Here is a 22,794-nt window from a genome sequence, read left to right on the forward strand (position 1 = left end):
ATCAATTAAAAGAAATACATGAGGTGATTATTTTACCTTTTTTTCTACCACTGGAGTACCGACTTTTTGGGGGAAATAAAACCATTGTTCACCTCCTTTTATTAGGCTTTTAAATTCTTTGCTTCATACATGGAAGATCGAGGTTTGAGGCTTGTCTGATGTGCTGACGTACATGAAAGACCTTGAGGTTCGCTGTGACTGTCTCATTACTGTATATGTAACATATTCAGCTGCACAGAGAGATAAATATAACAACAAAGTCAACAAGAGAAGACTTGTGTGATTGTTGGCCTCGCGTGTGTGATGTCTTTCTCCCTCTGTGTGTCTACAAATGTCCACACAGTCAAGCATATGTGAGTGTGTCTGAGAGAAGCTTGCGTTATTGTGTGTTTGTGTATGTGTTTGTCTGTCCATGTCAGTGCATGCTGTTCCCCCTGTCGCCCCTTGCTGTGTGTGTGTGTCATTATCCAGCGGGGGCTGCTCTAATGGAAGCTGTGATTAGCAATGCTGTTAATTAGACCACAGAGCCAACCGCGCAGACCTCTGCCACAGAAACACTGCAGATAAAACACACAAGCAGGAACGTGACGCGGAGCGACACGATGCTCAAATGACACTTCCTGGATGCTCCAGTGAAACGTGAAGTGATACAATGTTTTCGATACGAATTGCGAAACACAAAGTCCAGACATTGTAAAACTGAAACAGACCACACATGTAGCAGCACATGGCGCAGCACGTCACGCACATAAAGAAACAAAGTGAAGTAATAATGCTGCTAATTAGATTACAGAGCTTCTACTTTAACTACAGATCTGACCACAAACTCTCTGCCACAGACATAACAGAGAGGGATACATTTATCATGAATGAGTCCTGTTATTATTGTCAATGAAATATAGCTTCATAGGAAACCCTAAATTTCACAGCAGACATTTTGACCTGTTACAGCAGGAAAAACACAGCTGTAACTAATAATTCTGTTAAGTCATGTCAGTGAGTGAGCAGGCATGATAGCAGCGCACTGCAACAAGAACACCTTGAAGAAACAGAGCCATAATTAATGTTACACCTGTGCTTTTCATCCTATACAAAGTCTGCTGTGAAAAGGACAACTGTAGGTCAGTATTAAGTCACTTGCCTCATGTATGTCACGAATATTCTACAAAGTTTGTTTCCATTGCTTTTTGTTGCATTTTGTTTTTGTTGAGACACCATTTTTTCCTTTTTAAAACTAAAAACTTTTTTTTGCAATATTTTGACCTTCTATCAAATTTTCAGCACTTCTTTTTTTTGGTGCAAATTGAGAATGCGTGTTAAGCACTTTATATCTCACGTAAAGGTGGGCGTGCGTGTGTGTGTGTGTGTGTGTGTGTTTGTGTATGTGTTGGGTCTAAAGTCTTTGTGCTCTGCTGATGGGTAAGTGGGCCGTATCCGAGCATATCAGAACACTCGAGGTACACCCGGGAATCATCCTGGAACCTGCTGGAATGTTTTGGAAATTCATCAGCAGTGGGAAAAGGACCCCATACTGTATCCGTGTGTGTGTGTGTGTGTGTGTGTGTGTCTGTGTGTGTGTGTGTGTGTGTATGTGAGTGTGAATCTGTGCGAGACAGTGCGAAAAAGAGCGAGAAATAGCCCCTAGTGGCGTTCTGTCACCCCCCCCCTCTTGCTCCGACATCTGGTCCTGTCTCATTTACCGTAGGAGACTGTCTGTGTGATGGCTTTTTAATGCCACTGACACTGCCACATACACACACTCATACAATCTCATCATGCACACATGTATGCACATACACAAACATATACAAACTGTTCTTGTGAGAACCCCCTTATGTGCACACACATGGACATGCTCACACCTCCATTAACATGCATAAAACATTGATCCAGTATGACAGCGTATATGATCAATAGTGCATGCATAAAACTAACTTCTCAGGGTGCTCTCCTGTGAAGCACTGTTAGTTAATAGATAGGGGTTTCTGAATGAAGACGTTTGGTTTAGAGCTCCCATATTACACATGCATACACACACACAGACACAGACACACACACACACACACACACACACACACACACACACACACATCTGTCATTGATCCTCATGTGCTGAGTTCTTTCAATCTTGGCTTTCAATGCTGGTATGGAGAGGAGTGGATCCTGAGGCTGTCCGTCATTATGTATGTTGTGTATTTATGTGGACATAGAAACTGCATATTTTGGAAACACACCATTTACACTGAAAAATACAATGATTTACAAGGAGATACAAGAGCAGTCAGACACAAAAAACATTCTTGTGCTCACCTTCATCCCTCTTCCTCTTGCCTACATCAGCAGCTGAACTGATACCCAGAATGCCACTGATGGAGTACGAGGAGCCGGCCGAGTCGCTGGTCACTGCTGAGACCTGTGTGGCCGCCACGGACGTCGCTGCAGACAGAACAAGTGAAAACAGAGAGAGGTGATTGTTCCTATTTTTATCATTGAAACCTGTTTTTTTTTTTTTTTTTTGTTCAGAGGCCCTTTGAGGAAAATTCGGAATCTATCACAGAATTTCAAAAATGCAGAAAGATCAGTGAGTTCCTGCACTGAAACCTGAATGATCTCTGCTGCCTGTAAATGCTCCACAAAAGCGTATGAAGAACTAAAAAAAGTGAGAGAAACTGTCTAGAGGAAACTAGAGTGTCTCTGTAAATATATTATAAAAAGAAATATTATAAAAGGACTTAGTGTTGGACTCATGTATAATGGAAAATGTCACCTTTATAGGAGCATAGCAGAACTATTACATTATGATCTATTTAAAAACCCTAAATGCAATGTCTCAAAGAACTGATATAATGTTATAAAGACATCTCAGTGTCAGATATAGACACAGAGTGCCAGAGAGAGCTTTAAAGGTGAGTTCAACTGCTACATACAGTATGTGACCTGTAAGTAAAAGAACTATTCGGAAACACAAAATGAGTCGTGTGTAATGTTTTTGCATGTGTAATGTGGAGTCCTTTGATATCACATACAATTAAGGCTGTTCAAAAAATGAAAAACTCTGTATTTCCACAACTATTTCTGAAAAATTCTGAGCCGTTTCCCACCAAGATCTGTTTTTCTGTACCTTTCACTTGAAGAGCAACATTCACACCTCTTGATTCTCTTTGTGATGCCTTCACAACCAAAGGTACTATAGAGAACAAAAACCTCTGAGGGAATGCAACACAATTTAAATCCTATCCTATTTATTCTCCTCATAAACTCAACATAGATGCGCTTCAATCCTCTAAAACTTTACTGGGCTATACAGACTAAATTGAAGGCAGAGAAAAAGCCACAAAGGACAGAAGTCTGTCTGTATTTTGCTCCTCGTTGTCTCTCCCTCTAATCTTCCCCCTGGAGGAGACAAGTTCCTCGCTGGGCGACATAGCGACATACTTGTCACCGCTTCAGTGACACACACACACACACAGATCCCGCAACCTCCTTACACACACATACACACACATACACCGAAACATACAGTCACTCACTCCTCCTTGGTCCCTTATCTGTGCCCCTGTGCGCGGACGTGGGGCTGAGTGACAGTATGGTATCCCAGGAGGGACAGAAAGGTGTGGAGACAGACATCCTAATCCTCTCTCCCAGCAGACCCCCAAACACAGAAAGACAAGACTGAAAAGGGGAAATAAAAAAACAAAACAAAAAAAACAAAACAACAACAACAACAAACCAGAGGATCAAGGTCCCTTCCAGCCGTTACTGCTTTGCTAACGACAAGGAGAGTATAATGAATGCATATCCCTCCTTTTCCCCATCACTTGATTTAGCACTTCAATTATCTGATTTTCCTTTCTCTTTCTTTTCAGTCTTTTTTTTTTTTTTTTATCAGAACGTAACGCTTTTATTCTGCAAATCCAAATGTTCAATTTTCCGCCTGGGAGTGGGACCCATTTATCTGTGTAATCTGTAAGTGTGCGTGCATGCCTGTGTGTGTGTGTGTGTGTGTGTGTGTGTGTGTGTGTGCTTCTCACTGGGTCTAGGTGTGTATGTGTGTGTCTGCTAAATGTGTGTAAAAGGCAGGAGTCAGGGAGCAGTGTGTGTGAAATTAATTTAGATTAATAGACAATGTGCGATTATGAAGATATGAGAGACACCGAAACACAATCCACTGCAGGACAAAATAAGGGGGGCGAGGGAGGGAGAGAGAGAATGGCTCTCATATGCAGGCTATTTGTACTTGGAGATATTCATCGAATAAAAAGCAGTAATGTGCCAGTCATAGTTGTAATAGATATTATTTCCTCAGTCTGTAACATGATTATAAATTACACATGAACAATCCAAACCTTGTCAGTCTGAACAAAGATTCGTTTTTTTCCCTTTCTTTTCGTTCAAAATGTAACTTAATAAACACGATAATAATGATGCTCTTTTTATGGTCTTTTGAGATTGGATATCAGAATATTATTAAAACCGATAATTTTGTACAATGTCACTTTAGCATAAAGACTATTGATTTCAGTCATCCTAAAGGCAAAATCACACATAACACTGCTATTGTTGCTTATTTACTCAAATTTCCTTGCAATCTATTTTACATCGGCAAAACAAAAACATTGCTGAAATACCCCACAAGAGGGGCACTAGTCCCTGGTTAATTTAGGAATATGCAGCCTGTAAGTTTTGGCATAAAGCCTCTATTAAAGACTTGACCAGTGAAAATGCAGGAGTTGTAGTGTACCGTAAGTGGTTTAGTGGCATATATTCAAAAACAGATTTACAGTTAATCAAATTACCACACGCCTACTGACATATGGAAGATGGGGCAGTTGCCCACTTTGCCAAAATTTGTGGACATTCATAGTCATGATCTCCAATGGCACAGACATTTCAGTACTCATAATAGTTGTGTTAATTAGTTTTGTTTTGTGGACGTTATGTTGTTTCATTGGGAGGGAATTGTGAAAAAGCTTATGACAAAAAGACTGGATCCATTACTGTAACACTTTCTTTCATGAATTAAGTTTCCGCCCTGACTGTTTTTTTGAGAATTGTTTTATGTTTTATGAGAATTGTGTTTAGAATGATGTGCACTGATGCTCTGAACTCCTGCAACAATCTTCATATTGATTATTGTTGTTTTGGATATGGTGTCTCCCCCTTTGGCTACATTATTGCACATGATTATGTTGGAAAACACATCTGTGTGTGCAACACTGTTTGAGACCGTGGACGGACATCCCATTGAAACATTGCTGCTAAATAAATAATTTCATCAGAGCGCTGTCGTACTAAATGTTTTGGAACTTGTGGAGTGTGTTGGTGGTGTACAGGTTTAAGACGCTGACCATGTAACTGCAATGTCCCCAGTTTGAGTCTGACTTGATGCCTTTGTTGCATGTCAGCTGTCCACTGTACATACAAGGATACTCATTAGAGGTAGATATCTATTAACTCTAGACATCACACACACCTGAGTTTACCAATAACCCTGGTAAAAAAAAATAAAAAATACAAATGTCGTTATTAAGTAAAAATGGAAAATGGGCAAAAAAAAAATCCTAAATCCCATTAACTGGCTTAAATTTTGAAACATGTTAATTAAAGCATTCAAGCGATGAACTTTGTGGCACACAACATTTCACACTGTGTCCACGCAGGCTTTTGCTGTAAGTTAAGGTCTTAGAATTTCAATAGGTCTCGTTGTCTTATTCCAAATACAGCACACAGTCTCCACTCCTGAGAGACTTGCACAAAAACGTCTCCTCTGTAAAATTTGCTTTGACAGTTTCAAACAGGATTTTATAGCAGCGACCTACCTAAATTGTGAGCCGACACTGAGCCCGTTTGGCCCGGCTGCTGCTGAACCTTAGTCCGAATGATCCTGCAGGAGGAGAGAGGAGATATTAGAGTGTGTGTGAAATGATCGTGTGATCGTGTGTGTGTGTTTGTGTGTGTGAAAGAGAGAGAGAGAGAGAGAGAGAGAGAGAGAGTGGATTCTGAGTGACAGAGAGAACATGACCATCGTGGGAGTGCAAAACTGTGCGTGTGTGTGTGTGTGTGTGTGTGTGTGTGTGTGTGTGTGTGTGTGTGTGTGTGTGTGTGTGTGTGTGTGTGCGTGTGTGTGTATGTGTGTGTGTGTGTATGTGTGTGAAGTGGCTGAGGCAGGCTGACATGGCAGAGGGGCCTCACACTTCCTGCTTGGCTGCTCATGCAAGCCTTTTTTTTCCTCTTTCCTTCCCTTTCTTTTCCTTTCCTCCCCTTTTTCCTCTCCTCTCCTCTTCTCTCCTTTCCTTCCTTTCCCTTTCTTTCCTTTCCTTTTGTGTCTATTTCTTTCCTTACTCTTGCACACCTTCCTTCTCTTTTGTCTGCCTCTTTTGCTCACTCCTTCTCTCTCTTATTTCACTATCCCTCCCTCTCTCTCTGCTTCTATGCTCAGGGGAAAGGGTTGTCATTGTACCATCGTGTTGAACCACTGAGCTGCAGCCACTTCATACATATGGAGACTGGGGCCTCTTTGCTATTCTCTTTTCCACTCCCAATCACACACACACAAACACACACACACACACACACACACACAGACAGACACACACATGAAACACAGTATTATATCCCTCTGTGCTCTACCTACACTCAGTACCTGTTGCTATAAGTTGATACTCAAACACACACACACACACACACACACACACAGATTACACAGACTGTAGTACCTGTTGATGGAGCTGACGCTGGGGACACTGTCGTTGTCACACACTCTCTCGGCCAGGAGCCTGTCCCGGATCTCCCAGGCAAACATGGTGGGGTTTTGGCGTTTGTAATCGGCGATCTTGTCGACCACTTTGGGTGTAGCAACCTTTGGTTTGGATCCCCCGATTACCCCGGGGCGGATACTGCCCGTTTCATAGTACCTGCCAATCAAAGCACGGAAGATGCACGTGTTGGTCATAGGGAGTAGCACAAGAAGGTTGTAGTAATACTACAAGAAGTGTAAAAATAAAAGCTGCAGCAAGGTTAAACCTGTAAATCCAAACTTGTTTCTGTAATTTTTATTCTGAATCGCTTCCAGTCCCATGGGATGTTTTAAACCGGTGAAATTATTATCTTGAAATTAAAAATCTGGCATCTAATAGATTCAAATTGGAATAAAAACGTGTAAGAATAAGGATCAGTTGTTTAATCAGGTTAGAGTTTATACATTCATAACTGTGTGACCTGATCAGCTGATCTGACATTGATGCTCTTGTTATAACAATATTTACTGATGCAGGTGACTGTGGAAAAGTAATCAAACCCCTCCTCAATAAGAATCTGAACAGGTTCATATTTGATGATTTTCAAACTACATAATGTCAGTATATACTTTTTTTACAGTCACCACTCCCCAAAACTAACCATGCATTTATTTGTCTGTCAGTATTTTCCAACTTCCTTATCCTGTCTGTGGCACCAAAGAGCACTTGCTCCAACTGAAGATGTAAATCTATAAAAAATGGTCAAAAAAGAATAGTTTCCAAGACAAATAAAAAGAAATAAGCCAAGTGTACAAAGAATAGCCAGGCACTGTAGCTTCAGCAAATATTAATTAAACATGAGTAATGTATTTGTAGGGGTCTATTTTCAACCGTGGATGAATCCACATTTGGTGCTGTGGGAAGTATTTACAGCAGCAGGACGGTTCATGTGGGATCGACTCAAACTCCTCGATCATTTGAAATGTCACCAGCTTTATCCTTTAAAATGGAGATGTGAGACACTTTTCTGCAGTTTGATTATTCCTCCGTCTTTACCTCTTAAAGCTGAAATACACCACTGCTGGAATCACATCATCACTTCATTGGCAGCATCAAAGCTCTCAGTTAATTATGTTTATGTGTATGTTATGTCGAGTTTTGCTTCATTGCTGATCTCAGCGAATACAAACTGGACTTTTTTTTTTTTAAATACACCTTTCTGTGTTTTTTCTGGCCCTTTAGTTCCCCCCCCTCCTGGTGGTGATTTGGACATTGTTCCACTCAGTCTCTACTGTTTTCCCTCCTGGCTCTAGAGGTGGATGGGTGACCTTTCCTCTGCAGTCACGACTTCTTTCTGGCTTAAATTCAAAACTCTTTTTCAAAACATGCTTCAAGTCCCACTGGCCTGTTCCTTGCCCTTCTCCTTCACCCGCTCTTGATCTTGTAAAAGATGATCCTCCTGTCTTGTGTCTTTTTTTCAAAGAAAAATGAAGTAATGGGATGAAAAAACTCCTCATTGTTATGTGCAAAAAAGTTAATATGAATCTGAGTCAGACAAATCTAGTGGATATGTTACAAAGTCACAGTCTTTTTAGTATGAAATTCCATCTGTCCCTCCGCTGAATCTCAGCAAGGAAACATAAGACTAAAACTTTGGACTTAGGACAGTTGATTTTGTTAACTACTTCCTACTTTCACAAGGAATCCCTTCAAGGCAAGGAGGAGTGATTACAGCAAGAAGTTAGTTGTAACGTTGAAGTCGTCACAATCTGCTGTAGCTACCTGTGTCAGCTAAATGACTGAGTGTAAATGTAACACACTAAAACACCTGAAAGAAAAAAATATATATTTCTAATGCCTGACTCGACCTGTGAATGGCTTTTGTTTTCTTTGGCAATTTCACATTGTGACACAGAGGTAAGAAGAGGGTGGCATGGATACACACACACCTTCACACACACACTAATGCAAACACACACACTCACAGATTCAGGCGTTTGGTGTCCACCATGGCTATTTCATGAATGTATTTGCATGCAGAAGGGGCATGGGGGCAGGGGGTGGGAGGACAGCAAATGCGCTACTCAGCTTGCAGAAAAGGGGGGGATGCTGTGTGTGGATGCAAGCTGTCAGTCAGTCTTAAACCTGCTGCGCTCTCTCTCTCTCTCTCTCTCTCTCTCTCTCTCTCTCTCTCTCTCTCTCTCTCTCTCTCTCCCTCCACCGCTGTACGGTAGAGTAATCCCTTCCGTGAAGATGTGTGTTCCAGTAAATGTGCGTTTCCTTGTCTTTCTTTGAAGTGCGTGCGTGTGTGTTTGTGTGCATGTTGCAATATGTGGCTGTGTTGCACGTTGTGACTATTCACAGCTGGAGTATAAACACAGCTAAAGGAAAAACAATCTATTTTCAAATGGAAAACTATTTAAATTATTCACAGCTGAATCATTGGTGAATAAACGAGCGTGGTTATTGATATCCGCACAACGATGAGCCAATACACACACACACACACACACACACACACACACACGCATACACACAGGGTGGTAGAGTTGGTGTTTTTGTTCTGCTGGCACCAAAGAGACAGAGAGGAGAGGATAAAACAACCCACCCTCCCTCCTTCCATCCCTCGATCCCCCCACCACCACCAAACCACCACCCTCCACCCCCCACCACCCCCCCTCACGGTAACGCTTCAGTGAGTTGAACGGCCAGGACAGGGGAGAGAGAGAGAGATAGAGAGAGAAAGACAGAAAGAGGGAGAGAGAAAGAGAAGCAAGGGAGAACAATGAGCTACACATTTTTTGATATAGCTGAGGGTCGCTGTAGCTAATCCTTCCCCTCCGTCCCCACAAATGGTCTCTGTCTCTCATTCGTTTTTTCTTTTTCCTGCACTCTTCTTCTTTCTTGAACACGCCTTTTCCCTTTTGATTGTGTTCCTTGTTCTTGTCTTTCTCCCATTCCCCATCTCCCTCTGTCCTTTTTTTTTTTTTTTTTTTTTTTGGGGTGCAGAAATATGGTGCCACTTTCATTTTGATGCTAATTCCAAAAAGTGATGAATCTTTTCCCTTTTGTCCCCCTTTCTTCTGTGGGGGACGGAACGAGCAGGGATTTACTCTTGAATTTAGCTTTGAAAAGGCAGAGGGAGAGACGGACAGAGAGAGAGCGAGAGAGAGAGAGAGAAAAGGGGGGTGAGTGGAGACACAGAAATATTGAGAGGGGTCAGACGAGAAATACAGGATACAGAGAGAAGAGAGGAAGGTGAAATGGCAAAAAAAAAAAAAAGAGTAAAGAGCGAAGCGAGACAAGTGAGATAGAGCAATAAGGGGCAGGGGAAAATGAAGGCAGGCAAAACTAAAAAAGCAGCTCGTGCACGTTGAGGGAATTGAATAAATGACAGAATTGACACTGAAAGAGTCAGTGTCACCTCACAGGAGCCTCAGTTTGACACATGTTGAGTTTATTTCCGACCCCCCCCAAAAAAAAGGAGCCAGATTTGTGAAGTTGGCAATGTTTGGCGCAGACATTTCAAGCTGTCCAGCAATAGAGGATGGTGTCAAACCAAGAGGACGACCATTTCTATACAGCTTAGCCAACTGTCCGAGCCGTGACATGTCAGGTCACGCCATCTCACACTCTGCTGGACACTGTTTGTTAAAAAGGTCCAACTGTGAATGTTTTACAGGACTGTCACCACGCGGTCGCAGGCGCTCATGTGCTTATTACCTCCCCAGTATCTTGCTGACACATCCATGGCTGACTCGTAGCTGGCGTGAGATGTCGCAGGGCCGAACCCCTTGGTGGGCGAGTTCTACTATTCGCTGTCGCACTACATCAGGGAGGGGCCTGCCGTTTACAAACACACCTCCGAGCTGGTTCACTCCACCATGTCCTAGAAGAGAGAGAAAAGACGGGCTTAGAAATATAAAGTGGTTTACAGAGAAACAGAGAAACAGAGATAAACTCAAATGTGAGTGACCACATGCAAGACTGAACAATTGTGAATTTAGCGATTTGTATAAAAAACTAAACTTGCCTAGTGATCAAAAAAATTCACTGATAAAAACATATTAATTTAGGGTCATTAGAGTCCAAGGCCTTGTCTTTCATCCAATTAAATTTTTGGAAAAAAAACACAGAAAGTCGGCAGAAAAGAGTCATGAATGTTTCACAGCAGGTAGCTCAGCGTGATCAAAGTTAGGTTGATTGATTCTTCTGACCACCACTGATAATCTGGTTTTTCATTTGATGTATTTTTAACCTTCTTACTATCAAAAAAAACTAAACTAAACTAAGATGTGATATCAGAGTTCGACACAAATATCACATTCACACACTACCACTGCTCAGTGCAACTGCAGTCTTCCATTGATAACTACTGAACAGCTCAACTGAAGCAACTAGAGGTAAAATGCCTTGCCAAAGGGCAGTTTGGACAGACATTGCATTACTGGTCATCAGGGTCTTTTATCCAATGGCTACACTCCAGTCTGGAGATAAACATCCACAGTCCGGCTTTGCTAAATACCACCTCTTCTCGCCCTAAAGGACAACTGCTCACTAAAGCTTCTACAAAGATCTGGTTTTTGAGGTTGTGTCATCTACTGTGTTTCAGTGGGACAACACCTGGTAAAAAAAAAAAATGTATTGATTATTTTATCATCATTTATTTTTGAAAATCTCATCAGCATCTCAGCTCGTTTGGTTAAGAAATATCATAACTTTCCGGGTTTGTATCACAGAACTGCTGGTTCCTGGCTGGAGTCAATTACCTATCTCAGATACATCTGATTTCTTTGCTGCCACTGATTTGTCTTGCTCAGCATAATTGCTCCAGTTGGAGTATTCCAAAGTGCAAAGTTTGCCCATTTTCACCCAGGGCAGAGTACGCTGAGATCTTAAGTAAATGAAGGGATTTCAATTAATTATTGACCAAGGCCTTGCCCCAGCCCCTTACTTAAAGATACCACTAATATTCCCCCTGAGGGATGAAGAGATGAAAGTATGAAAGGAAATTAATGAAAGAGAGCAAGACTGGTATACACTAGAAAAGACTAGAATAGAATATTTGAACCTTGTCATAATTTAATAACTGAAAATTATATACTGTTATACCCTGTTTAAATCCTTCAGTCCTCTTTTAATGTAGCCATAAGACACATGACATGACAAACTTCCCTTTTTAGCAGACAGATTTAAACAGCAGTGACAATGGAGCAGAAACAACAAGCAGAAAATAGATGTGAATTGGAGAAAAGTAACCAAGCGTGTTGATGATTTTTATAGAAATATAGTCTGGATCCATAGTTTCAATTACCCTGTTCTGGAGCCATACCAACACACACCGTACCAACGGCAGCCTGTCACAATTCGCATTCACACCTACTGTATGTGAAGCCCACAATGAAAGGCTCCAGTGAGCCGAGCCAGGTCAGAAACCAGGAACTTCTTGCTTTGAGGCAACAGCGTAAACCGATGCTAACCACTGTATCAGCCTGTATCCTCAGCAGTACCAAGATACAGAGTGTATGAGTGAGAACGAGGGAAATAACGACTTTCTGTGGCAAAATTGTCTCCTTCTCTACAACAGTATGTGTATATACAGTATATATCTCACCAAAGGCAGAGTATAAATCAACCAGAATTTCTCTACCACATAATCCACTGGCTTTTGTATTACCATAGTGATTACGTCTTTAGGGGAAACACACACACAGACACACACACACTCACACTCGCTAATCCTAGCTGTGGGGGTAATAGATTTTAAACACATTACCCCAGTAGGGATACCCCCTAAAACACAAAGCTGTCCCCTGAACCTGTCCCCCTGTCCTCCTCTTCTGTTCACCATCAGCATAAAATAAAGAAACACACACACACACACACACACACACACCTTCCTCCAGCTCAAAATATAAATAGGTCCACACATGGAGGATAAATACTGAAATGTGAAGTCTAGAGAGTCTCATTCTGTGACATCAAACAAAGCTATTTCCAAGCGGCTGATGTGTATGGTCACTCTCTTCCACACTACTTTATCTTTTAAGATAGAAGAAGAAGCTTCATTATGCAGATGGCGGCTGCAGACAGTACAATTTGAAAAGCAATCGCTCTTAAGAAAAGACAGCAATATATAAAGACAGAGTCATATCCATTTATGCAATGGCCCTGTGAACCAAGATTCAAAGACTAAATGGCATGAAATGTAACAACCACGATAAAGTTTAAAGACAATATAATCGCATTAGCTGTGTCCAAAGCATTCAGGTTTCTCAGCAGACCTGTCTGACTAAAGGAACAATCCACTTAATTAAAGAAAATGTATTTTAGTATTTTAGATTTTAAAGGGGCTTTCCACTGATTTTACACTTTAGAATCAGTTTATTCAACATGGGGAGCCCTGCTCAGCTTGTAAAAACAGTAGCCTCGTAGTAGCTCTTCAAAGTCTGAAGAAAATAACCTGAGTAATGTCATCAGAGTAATCTCAGTTTGGGTTTGGTGACTACAGAAAGAAGCCTCCTTCACAAACTGGAGATGTGGCATTTACGGGCTTGGAGGGTTTAATCATGCAGATGCTATAGAGTTGCATTGTGGGAAGTGTAGGATACGGGGTTCATGGAGGTTGACCCACAGGGAATAAAAGTCAGGATAACTCTGACTCTACTGCTTTGATTTTAATCACTTTTTAATAAACCCAACAGTCTCACTGACCTGCAATAAAAAGCATTTCAAGATGAGGTAGTAAGTTCTTTTTAAGTAATATCATAAGTGTTAATATTCCTTTATGCCATCAGCGATGACAATGGACCCCAACACGTTAGATGTGCGGTCATCCCTCAGTGAAGACAATCAATCACTGGATAGTGAGAAAACTCAACAGTTTCAACTTGGTGGTGAACTGGTTCACAGATTATTTGGACTGTGTGGTGTCGATGAAACTGGCAGCCGCGGCTCTTCAAGAGATGGATGGTGGAGTCAGAGCAACCTGGACTCTGCTTAGGTTACATCTGAATACATTACATTTCATTCAGATGCTCACTTTTGCAGCTCTCTGTGTCCCTTGCCTGCTGTTTTAAGTGTGTTAAGTCAGTAAGTATAGCATTCTTGTTATCCTATGTTATTTTGACAATTTGCTGACTTCCTGCGAGTCTGCTGATAGTTTTTGATGACAATGGGTGAGTTCAAGTGATGTCAGTTTTAGTTATATCGCTGAACTCCACTGTTTGTTTAATGTACTTTGAGACATTTTATGAATTTAACAGAAAGTTTATAGCCAAGAGATGATCAGAGACATGAACAGACAGATGAGGAATGGCATAAAACAAAGGTCTCCAGTCGGACTCAGCCATGGAGTTCAAGTTCAGCACCCTGCAGGCCAACAGTTCACCCTGAACCATTCAGGTTTTATATTTTTTGTCTGTGTTTGTGTCATTAACTTTCTTTTTTTTTTTAAAAAGGAGCAATCCAGTGATTTACTGTGACTGATACCTGCGATTTTACTGGAAATCCTGATCGTAACGTCTCACTGGGTACTGAGATGCAAAGAGAAAACTCACACAAACACACTCACACACACACTTTCAGATATTCCTCACAGCCAGAACGAGCCCGGTGACCTACATGGACAAATTCAACACACTCTCTCGCTCGGTGTGAACGCTGTGCATGGTTGTAAAAAGGCATTATTCCTCCCTCCTCTCTTTATTATTATTTCCTGAAACCTTTCCTGCCTGCTTCGCTGAATAAAAGCACAGTTTTTGCGCGGTGGTTTATAAAAAAGCCTACTGTGCTACGTCCTCCTCACCACAGGTATCTGCAGAAAAGACTCTCTCTCTCTCTCTCCCTCTCCCTCTCCCTCTGTCTCTCTCTCTCTCTTTCTCAGATAAGAGTAAATGAAATGGTTCCTTTCACCCTTCCTATCTGGGCCAGGGCATGAAATACGCCTTGCTTTGTAAAGAGATGGAGAGGAATGACTTGTGACCCACAAAAACCTCCAGATAACTATTTATTTACTTATCTGTGTGTTTACTGTCGGCATTAGACGTTCGGGCTCTCACCATTCTTGGGTTAGGCGATGGGGATTATGTGTTTGAAATTTATTTTTCCAAGCCTATAAATACTGATAGGTACGAACGCAAAAACTTTATAAATTATATAAATTTGTTTATCGACCTCTGTAGTATAATTCTCTGAATAAGTGATTTAAGTTCTCATTTTGAAGGCTATATGCTGTGTTGTTACACAGATAGAATATTAGTCATTAGAGGAGTTAATCTTGCAGTTTTAAGGATTGTAACAGAAAGAAATGCCCAGAGATTTCCATAGCATTATAGGGGGAATAATCCCTTCCTTGTGGTCAGCATGCCTAAAAGAAATCATTTGGAAATCTGTCGCCACACAGAAGCATCCAGGGCTGATGTTCCCTCACAGCTGTGTGAGTTTAGGGACAGAGCTCCAGTAATTCATCACACTGACCAAACAAATTAACCACTTGCTCCAAGAAATTCAATCAACATTGGCCAGCTTGGGAGGTTTTGTTGCAAATTAGATACAAAGATTTTTGCCAAATTAGGGGTCTTGGCTTTTAAGGGTTTTTCTATAAACGCCGGACCTACAGTCTCTAGAGGGGGGAAAGTGTTGGCAGAGGCAGCAGCTTCAATTTCATCCTGGAGAAACAGAATCAGAGAGGGACAGAGACAGCCAGGGGACCAGGAGTCATTATGCATCCCTGTTGTATTTTATTTATTTGCCCTTTATAGGAGCTGACTTAAGAGCCCACCACCTCCTTAAATGTTTGATTGATTCACTGTTTCCAGGAGGAAAAAATACAGAGATAAAGCAGAATATATTGGAGCTCCCCCATCCAGAAAATAAGGTCCATTAGGCTCTCTGTCTCTCTACATTCCTCTGTCTCTCTCTCTCTCCCTTTCTCTTTCTCTCTCTCTCCCTCCCTCTCTCTGCACACCAACCTCGCTCCCTCCCCCCCCTCTCTCTCATCTCTCATCTGCCTCGTCACGGCCTGACGACTCAAAAATAAAGCAAAAGAGAAATCGCAACAAAACGCCACCGGTTTCTCTCTCTCTCTTCTCTCTCTCTCTTTCTCTGTCAAAAAAAAGAAAGAAAAGAGGGAACTAGAAATTACTTTTGGCTGAAAACCTGTTTGGAAAGTTGCCCGCGAGAATACAGATGAAGCACATTTCCTTGAGCAAACACTGAATAGATCTGTGAGATGTGCCAGGCAGGCGTTTTGGACGTATAGTGTTATTTTTCTCATGAAATGTGGAATAATTAATATTTTGTTGGTGAAGTGCGACTCGGGAAAAACCTGTTAATAAACGATTCGATTTATCAGTAGTTATCTTCTATTAAAACGAAAAAAACAGTCTGTTTCCAGAGAAAAAAACGTGATTTGATTTTTTTTTTTTTTTTTTAAATGCTTGTATGACAGAGTAAAAGAAATGAATGAAACCTACTTCAACCTATAATCATTATATGTTAACTTGCGTATTTTCAGTGGGCAGAGTTCAGGATAAAGTTTTATTCAAATTACAGGCCATATAGGCCTAATAGCCTACATCATTTTGCCTGTCAGAGTTGTTTTTTCTTCTCTTTAGGCTAACTCATGGGTCGATCACTAAGGTAGGCCACAGCTTCGCCTGCTTAATATTCAGCACGCCACTATTACCATCACAATGCGTGATTATGAAATTCAGCTCATTATCATCACAATTACCTGGTATAGATTTTTAAGACATCACTGCTATATAGGCTAGTGTAGTCCGTCATGACGCTAAACACGCGCCAAAGTCAGCAAAGGTGCAACCGAGCAGGATGATATGAAGCATGGAAGATATTAATATATGTATTCCAAGAAAAAAACAAACAAACAAAAAAAAACGTCAACATAGAAGACTGTTTTAACCAAACCGGACGTAACGAGTGGGATCTTCAACTCAACGAATAAAGTAGTAACTCCAGGTAAAATCTCATTTCTTAAAACCAAAAAAATTGTGATCAAAGACTTGGAAATAACTGCTACCGCTTAGGTGGAGCTCACACACACACACACACACACACACACACACACACACACATTGTGCACGGATTTTGACTGTGACACACTCAAAAATCTTTGTTTTAAAAAGGCAAGAACATAAAAACTTAACAAGTCAATATCAAACTCTAAATACAGCATTAAAATCCCTGTCTCTCACACACACATATGCTACAGCGATTTCCTACGTTGTGAAATTTAGGCCTTTTTTTTACTGAAGTGTTACACTCACACTACACATAGAGTGCACACCCACACACTGACAGAGAAACACAGCACATCCCCACTCGCCCAACAACATTTCCACGCGTCACAGTCGATTCATCCCAACCTCTCTCTCTCTCTACCTTTGACATTTTTTAGGTGTAATCGTTTTAAAGCGTCTCCGCGCTTTGACATATATAACTTCAGCTGCGCTGTGACCGTCAGCACCGCGGATCATTGGCTTTGGTGAAACGGCAGGGAAGAGGAAACGTGATTCGTTCTAGCTTTTGGACCTTCTCTTTTTTCTATCCTGCAGGATAACGCACCGTGGGAACCTCTGTCAGTCACATAACACAGGTCCTCTCCGGTACTAAACTGCAATAAAATGTATAATGCACAATCTATTACACGCTGAAATACCTGTAGGACGCTTTATTCAGCTTTTTAGTGCAGAGGCAGATCCACCATGCAAATCGTGAGTATGGGACTCTATTGAAATCTTTTTTTTTCAGGCTATATAAAGTGTGTGTACATTAAAAAATGTTATTAATGCAGCTTATTAAAAGCACACGTCAAGTTATTAATTCAATTATTTCCTATTATTTGGATCTTCAATACAGACAATCTTTGGAGATGATTATAACTGAAAACGTGATATTCATTTCAGATCTTGAATGTGGGGATTTCTTCAACGGGGTTCAGCAAAAAGTCAACAGGACCTATTGTTTTGTGATTTGATTTTCCTTTCAGTTTTTTGTGCTCAAAGATTGTGAAAAAAAGTGGGGTTTTTTTCTATTATTGTTTATATGAACGCTCGTGCAGGTTGTTTCACTTGTATCAAATAAATTCCATGTGAAGGGAGGTAGCTGGTATTTGGGGAGGGAAAGTGGACTCGAAAAACAAAGCAGGGCCCGCCATGTCACGACTGAGTGACCAAGTTGTGCACCCCCCCATTTATAGCCTATGTGCTGCCATGGCTACATCCCCCCCAAAAAGCACCTGCTCTGCTGAAGTGTCCTTGAGCAAGACACTGAGCCCTGCGACATCCTGTGGGGCTGAACCTGTGTGTGTGTGTGTGTGTGTGTGTGTGTGTGTGTGTGTGTGTGTGTGTGTGTGTGTGTGTGTGTGTGTGTGTGTGTGTGTGTGTGTGTGTGTGTGTTGCTGTGACCTGCTGGGCAGCGAGAGGAGAATTTCCCTGCGGGGGATCAACAGAGTCTCACCATGTTATTATTATAAGACCTGGGCAGATCTCCGCGCGCACCTGTGCAGTGTGTGTCTGTCTAACCTGGTTATGTGCAGAAACACTGTTACTGCTTGTGGATCAAGTTCAGCTTTTAGTCATGCTTTGTTAACCCGATCTCTCTCTCTTTCTCTCTCTCTCTCTCTCTCTCTCTCTCTCTCTCTCTCTCTCTCTCTGACCCCTGCACCTCCTCTTCCCTTCAAAGAGGAAAACACAGCAAACCGTGCAGCAAATACAACCAGATGTAGTCCTAAACCGCCTGCAATACAATGCATTTCACAATTAAAAAAAAATCACTTCAGCTGCACGAGTAATTCTGTCAATTTACAGCTGTTGTATATGTGTAGGCTATATTTATTAAATGCTACAAGACATTAAAAAAAATGCTAACAAATGCACAAAGGAGAATATAAACACAATTTAGGCCTAAAGTTTTGCATGTATCCAGAATTTAAAACACTACAAAAAATATCCATCCCTTAAGAAGTCATTAAGTGGACCCCGCTATTTTTTCTTCTTTTTTAAAGAAGAATATGCACCAATATAGGAAGAGATCGTTCACTTGCCCAGTATCAAAGCTATTTCCTTTTTAAATAAATTACAGCATCTTGAATTTCTCAATCCAACATTAAAACGTTATTTAATTTGCACGAATCTTGGATCAGGCTGGTTTTCTATGAACGAAATGCGAGTGCTCACATTATTTCAACACTCTTGCATACTCTTTTTTTGTGTCCTTTCAGCAGATAGCCTGAATAAACAAATTAAAGTAGACTTAAAGACTGAAAGGAAGGGTGTTTTTTGTTTTTGTTTTGCAGTGTATGGTGCAGCTGGAAATGCTACTACTCCGCTGTTCTTGCTGCATATGCACACAGAGTTGGAGGTCTGGTTGTTGGTGGTGGTGGTGGTAGTGGGGGGGTTCAGATCAGTGCAGATGGGAACATGCAGATTGAGGGAATTATAAACGCATGAACTTACTGTGCATTGCCGCGAACGGGTCGTGCTTACAGTGAATCTCCATCGGTACGGTGGGGCTGCAGGGCCCCGGTGCGATATGAGGGGTCTTAAAAATGCCACCGGATGCCCCGTTTCAGTCGGCCACTTTACTGAGACCGTGACCTCCAGTGGGATATGGAAAAGCGGTTAAGCTATCGGTCCCCTTTAAAGAGAGAAACTTTTTCGTGATTAATTAAAAAAAAAAAAAAAAAGAAACTTTAATTGATTGACAAGGTGAGACAGGTTGTAGCACTTTTAACTAGAGGAGATTTGTAGGTGGACGGCGTCAAAAACTGTGAATCAGTGACTGGCTCCCTCCTCCTCATGGGGACGGGACACCGTGGCGTCTCCAAAACCAGAGGAGGGAAACGACAGCAATAGTGCTCATTCCTTCAGCTGCACGTCAACACCGAGTTGCACCAAGTCCAAGGATGAGGAATGTAAAACTTTTGAAAAAAAAAAACAAAAAAAACAAACAAACAAACAAACAAAAAAAAATATATATATATATATAGACTATATATAAAATGTATATGTGGGTATATATGGAGAGCAAACAAAGTATAGCCTCCCTCCCTTTCTCTCGTCCTCGGTCCGCTGGACGTGACCCCTGAACTGCGATGGGGGCTGAAGTTTCTCCTCTCAGTCTGTTCAAAATATTTAATAATAGAAAAATATGAAAGAAAAAAAATGCCCAGTTTGAACAAGAAAAATATTCGTTACAGATCCACGTTTGGTGTTTTTTTTTTTTGTTTGTTTTGTTTTTTTTTTTTTTCCAGGTTATTTTGTGAATATCGTCCTCGGCAGCTGCTTTCACATCACTTGGTAATCTCCCATCAGCAAAGCGAGTGCGCTCACATCTTGAAGTCTCATATCCACCATGCCAAAAAAAAAAAAGATAAAGAAAAGGAAAAAGAAAAGGAAGGAAATAGAGAAAATTGCGCAGCAGATAAGGAAGAAACAGCACTTTCTGGTTTGAGTAAAAGCTTCAGAGGCTGACTTGAGAGTTGTTATCCTGGCAGCTCTTGGTCTCTGTCTCTGTCCCCCTCTTGTTGACCAGGACTCGCTGCACAAACGTAGCTACAGGACTCCCGGTTTATATGAGAGTTTGAAGGCGAATTTCTTCGCGCTGGGGGAAAAAACAGTCCTGTCGAAATTCAGAGGGCACTTTTCTCCGCGCTCACGCCAGAAGACGCCGATACTGTGGTGTAAATATGTACATAACGGGCTTCTTTAACTACACAGAGTACAGCTGCCTGCGCCCCAGCGTCCACGGTGGCGCACGCCGCGTTTCAGGACCTGCTCTCGTGCGGACAGCGCCAGCGCTCCCAACCCCCTGGAACCCTAACCTCCACGCGCCGGCCAGCTGCCCGTCACTCACAGCGAATCCAGCCAATCAAGGCGCGAGCGCTGCCTCCGCGTCAGCGCCAACACCGGCTTAGACTCGGGCGGGGGAGGGCAACGATTGGCTGATGCGAATCCCGTGGGCCAATGACGCCCTGTATGCATTGTCCGTCCACCAATGGGAAGGCTTGGTGGAGCGACGCAGGGCTCGGGGAGTAGATGATCATATGTTTAATTTCAATTAACGAAGTAAAAAACCTAATGCCTTTATACCCATTTGCGCTCAATTTATTCATGTCAATATTAAATGGCTAATTAAATGAGTATTACTAAAAATGAGGCTTAGTTGCGGCAAGGTTTTATAAATGAGGAAATGCTCAATAACTCAAACAGCAATCGTCCATCCTTCTGTAGCTCCTATAGGTAAAAGAAATAAATAAAAAAAACAATATAGCCTAAACAAAAAGGGCAGATTTTAAAGGCACACAGCCTTTTGGTTAAACACATTTAAGTTTAAATATTAATTCCAAAACCTTCTGATTCTGATTCAGTTCCTTTAACCATCTTTGTAGGCCAGGAGTGAGAGCTGTCAACAATTGGCCCTGCATAATTTCCCTCTTTCGTTCAAAACAATGTCATAAATCTTTAGCTTGGGGAGAATTGAGAGAAAACACATGAAACATGCATTCCCACTCATTACCTAATTGATTGCGGATCCAAACGGATGTCGTTTTTTTTAATGAAATGCAATTGGCGAGCTGCGCATTTACACTCCAAACTGAGAGAGAGGGGGATTCAATACATGTTAGTCCCACCTGATTTGAGAGGGCATATCTAAGCCTCGCCCCAGTAATATTAACCACACAAATAGCCTAAAGCATGAGCCAAATTAAAAAGTGTTATTTCCCTTCTTCCTGTTTCTAGACATTTAATCATTTTTGTTCCTCGGTGTTTACACTGCGCGCATAACCCTTAGATTAGACACATTTAGAACCATATACAGGACAGAAATAATCACGTGATTCTTGGCCATATAACAGCATCATTAAAGATGGGCTGCTCCTGCTATTTTCATGTAAGACGCTGGAATTTACAGTGGCACACTAATGAACAACAACAATAACAGTCTTTACCTTAATCTGCCTAGTTTTTATCCTCTACAGACTCACAGGCTTGATGTACCTCAAGGCAATACAGCTGATCCTGAAAAGGTCAATGTATGATATTATTGAGTTTATTTAATTTTTGATTTTTTTTTTTTTATTTGTAGATTTCTTGCTTTGCATTATTGCTTCCAATCCTCCTTTCATAATGATCACTTCTGCCCTCAGACTATAGTAGATTGGCTCATGTTGAACCGCTCGTAGCCCAAAAAAGAAGTGGCTTAAATCCAAATTCAACAGAAGCGGTCAGGCTGCCAGGTTGTCCTCATTAAAACAAACACATTTCTGTTTGTCTCTGTTGTTATTTTCTGTCTAAAACCAGAAAACCCAAGAATCAAGAAACCTGGGAGGTTTGAGTTCTGCTTCTCCTCTCGTATGCTTCTTTAGTGTGGATATTTGCCGGATGAACCACGAGGGGGCGTTCAACCTTGGGCAATACGCCCGCGCGCACACGCACATGCGCACAGATATACACACACACACACACACACACACACACACACACACACACACACACACACACACACACACGAGCAAATGCAAGACGTACAGAAACTTTACCACCAACATGGTTTAACTTAGGAGTCTTCCCAGCAGTCCAAGTAGAGGGCCCTCAGCAGAGCCACGATGAGCAGGCCTACACTGGAAGCATGTGACAATATAGGATGAGTGTATATCTGCTGTTTTGGCTGTTAAATAAGCCACTCTGTTCCTCTAACCCAGATCTTCAACACTAAATATGGTTTCATGAATCTTCATTGATTCCACGTCCCGGCTCTTTAATCCACTGACAGTAAAATACACCCCGAAGCATTCACGCTAATCCTCATTCATATTTCACATCTGTTTCTTGAGTATTCATGAATTAGGCCTCATACAAATCTGACAGACAGCAAACCAGATTGATTTTGTTTTTATATTCTTTTTTTTTAAGACAAAAAAAACAAAAAAAAAAACAGAAAATAAAAGAAATAAACCCGGAAACAGAAGCTTGGATATTTAGACTTGGATCATGCACCAAAGATATTAGGCCTACATTTAGGCCACATATGA

The 22,794-nt window shown here is 41.4% G+C and overlaps 1 protein-coding gene across 2 annotated transcripts in view; it reads right to left on the reverse strand.

The window, feature by feature from the left end:
* Positions 1-22,794, reverse strand: part of pax5 (paired box 5) — a 53,165-nt gene that overhangs the window by 26,331 nt on the left and 4,040 nt on the right. For both annotated transcript variants that reach the window (XM_056372453.1, XM_056372452.1), the window contains exons 2-5: positions 10,461-10,626; positions 6,717-6,914; positions 5,820-5,884; positions 2,311-2,436 (exon numbers count right to left, since the gene is read on the reverse strand). In XM_056372453.1, coding sequence (XP_056228428.1) covers positions 2,311-2,436; positions 5,820-5,884; positions 6,717-6,914; positions 10,461-10,626 — 555 coding nt within the window. The remainder of the gene's footprint in view (positions 1-2,310; positions 2,437-5,819; positions 5,885-6,716; positions 6,915-10,460; positions 10,627-22,794) is intronic.

This window comes from Seriola aureovittata, chromosome 3 (genome assembly GCF_021018895.1).
Source record: "Seriola aureovittata isolate HTS-2021-v1 ecotype China chromosome 3, ASM2101889v1, whole genome shotgun sequence".
NCBI lineage: Eukaryota > Metazoa > Chordata > Actinopteri > Carangiformes > Carangidae > Seriola > Seriola aureovittata.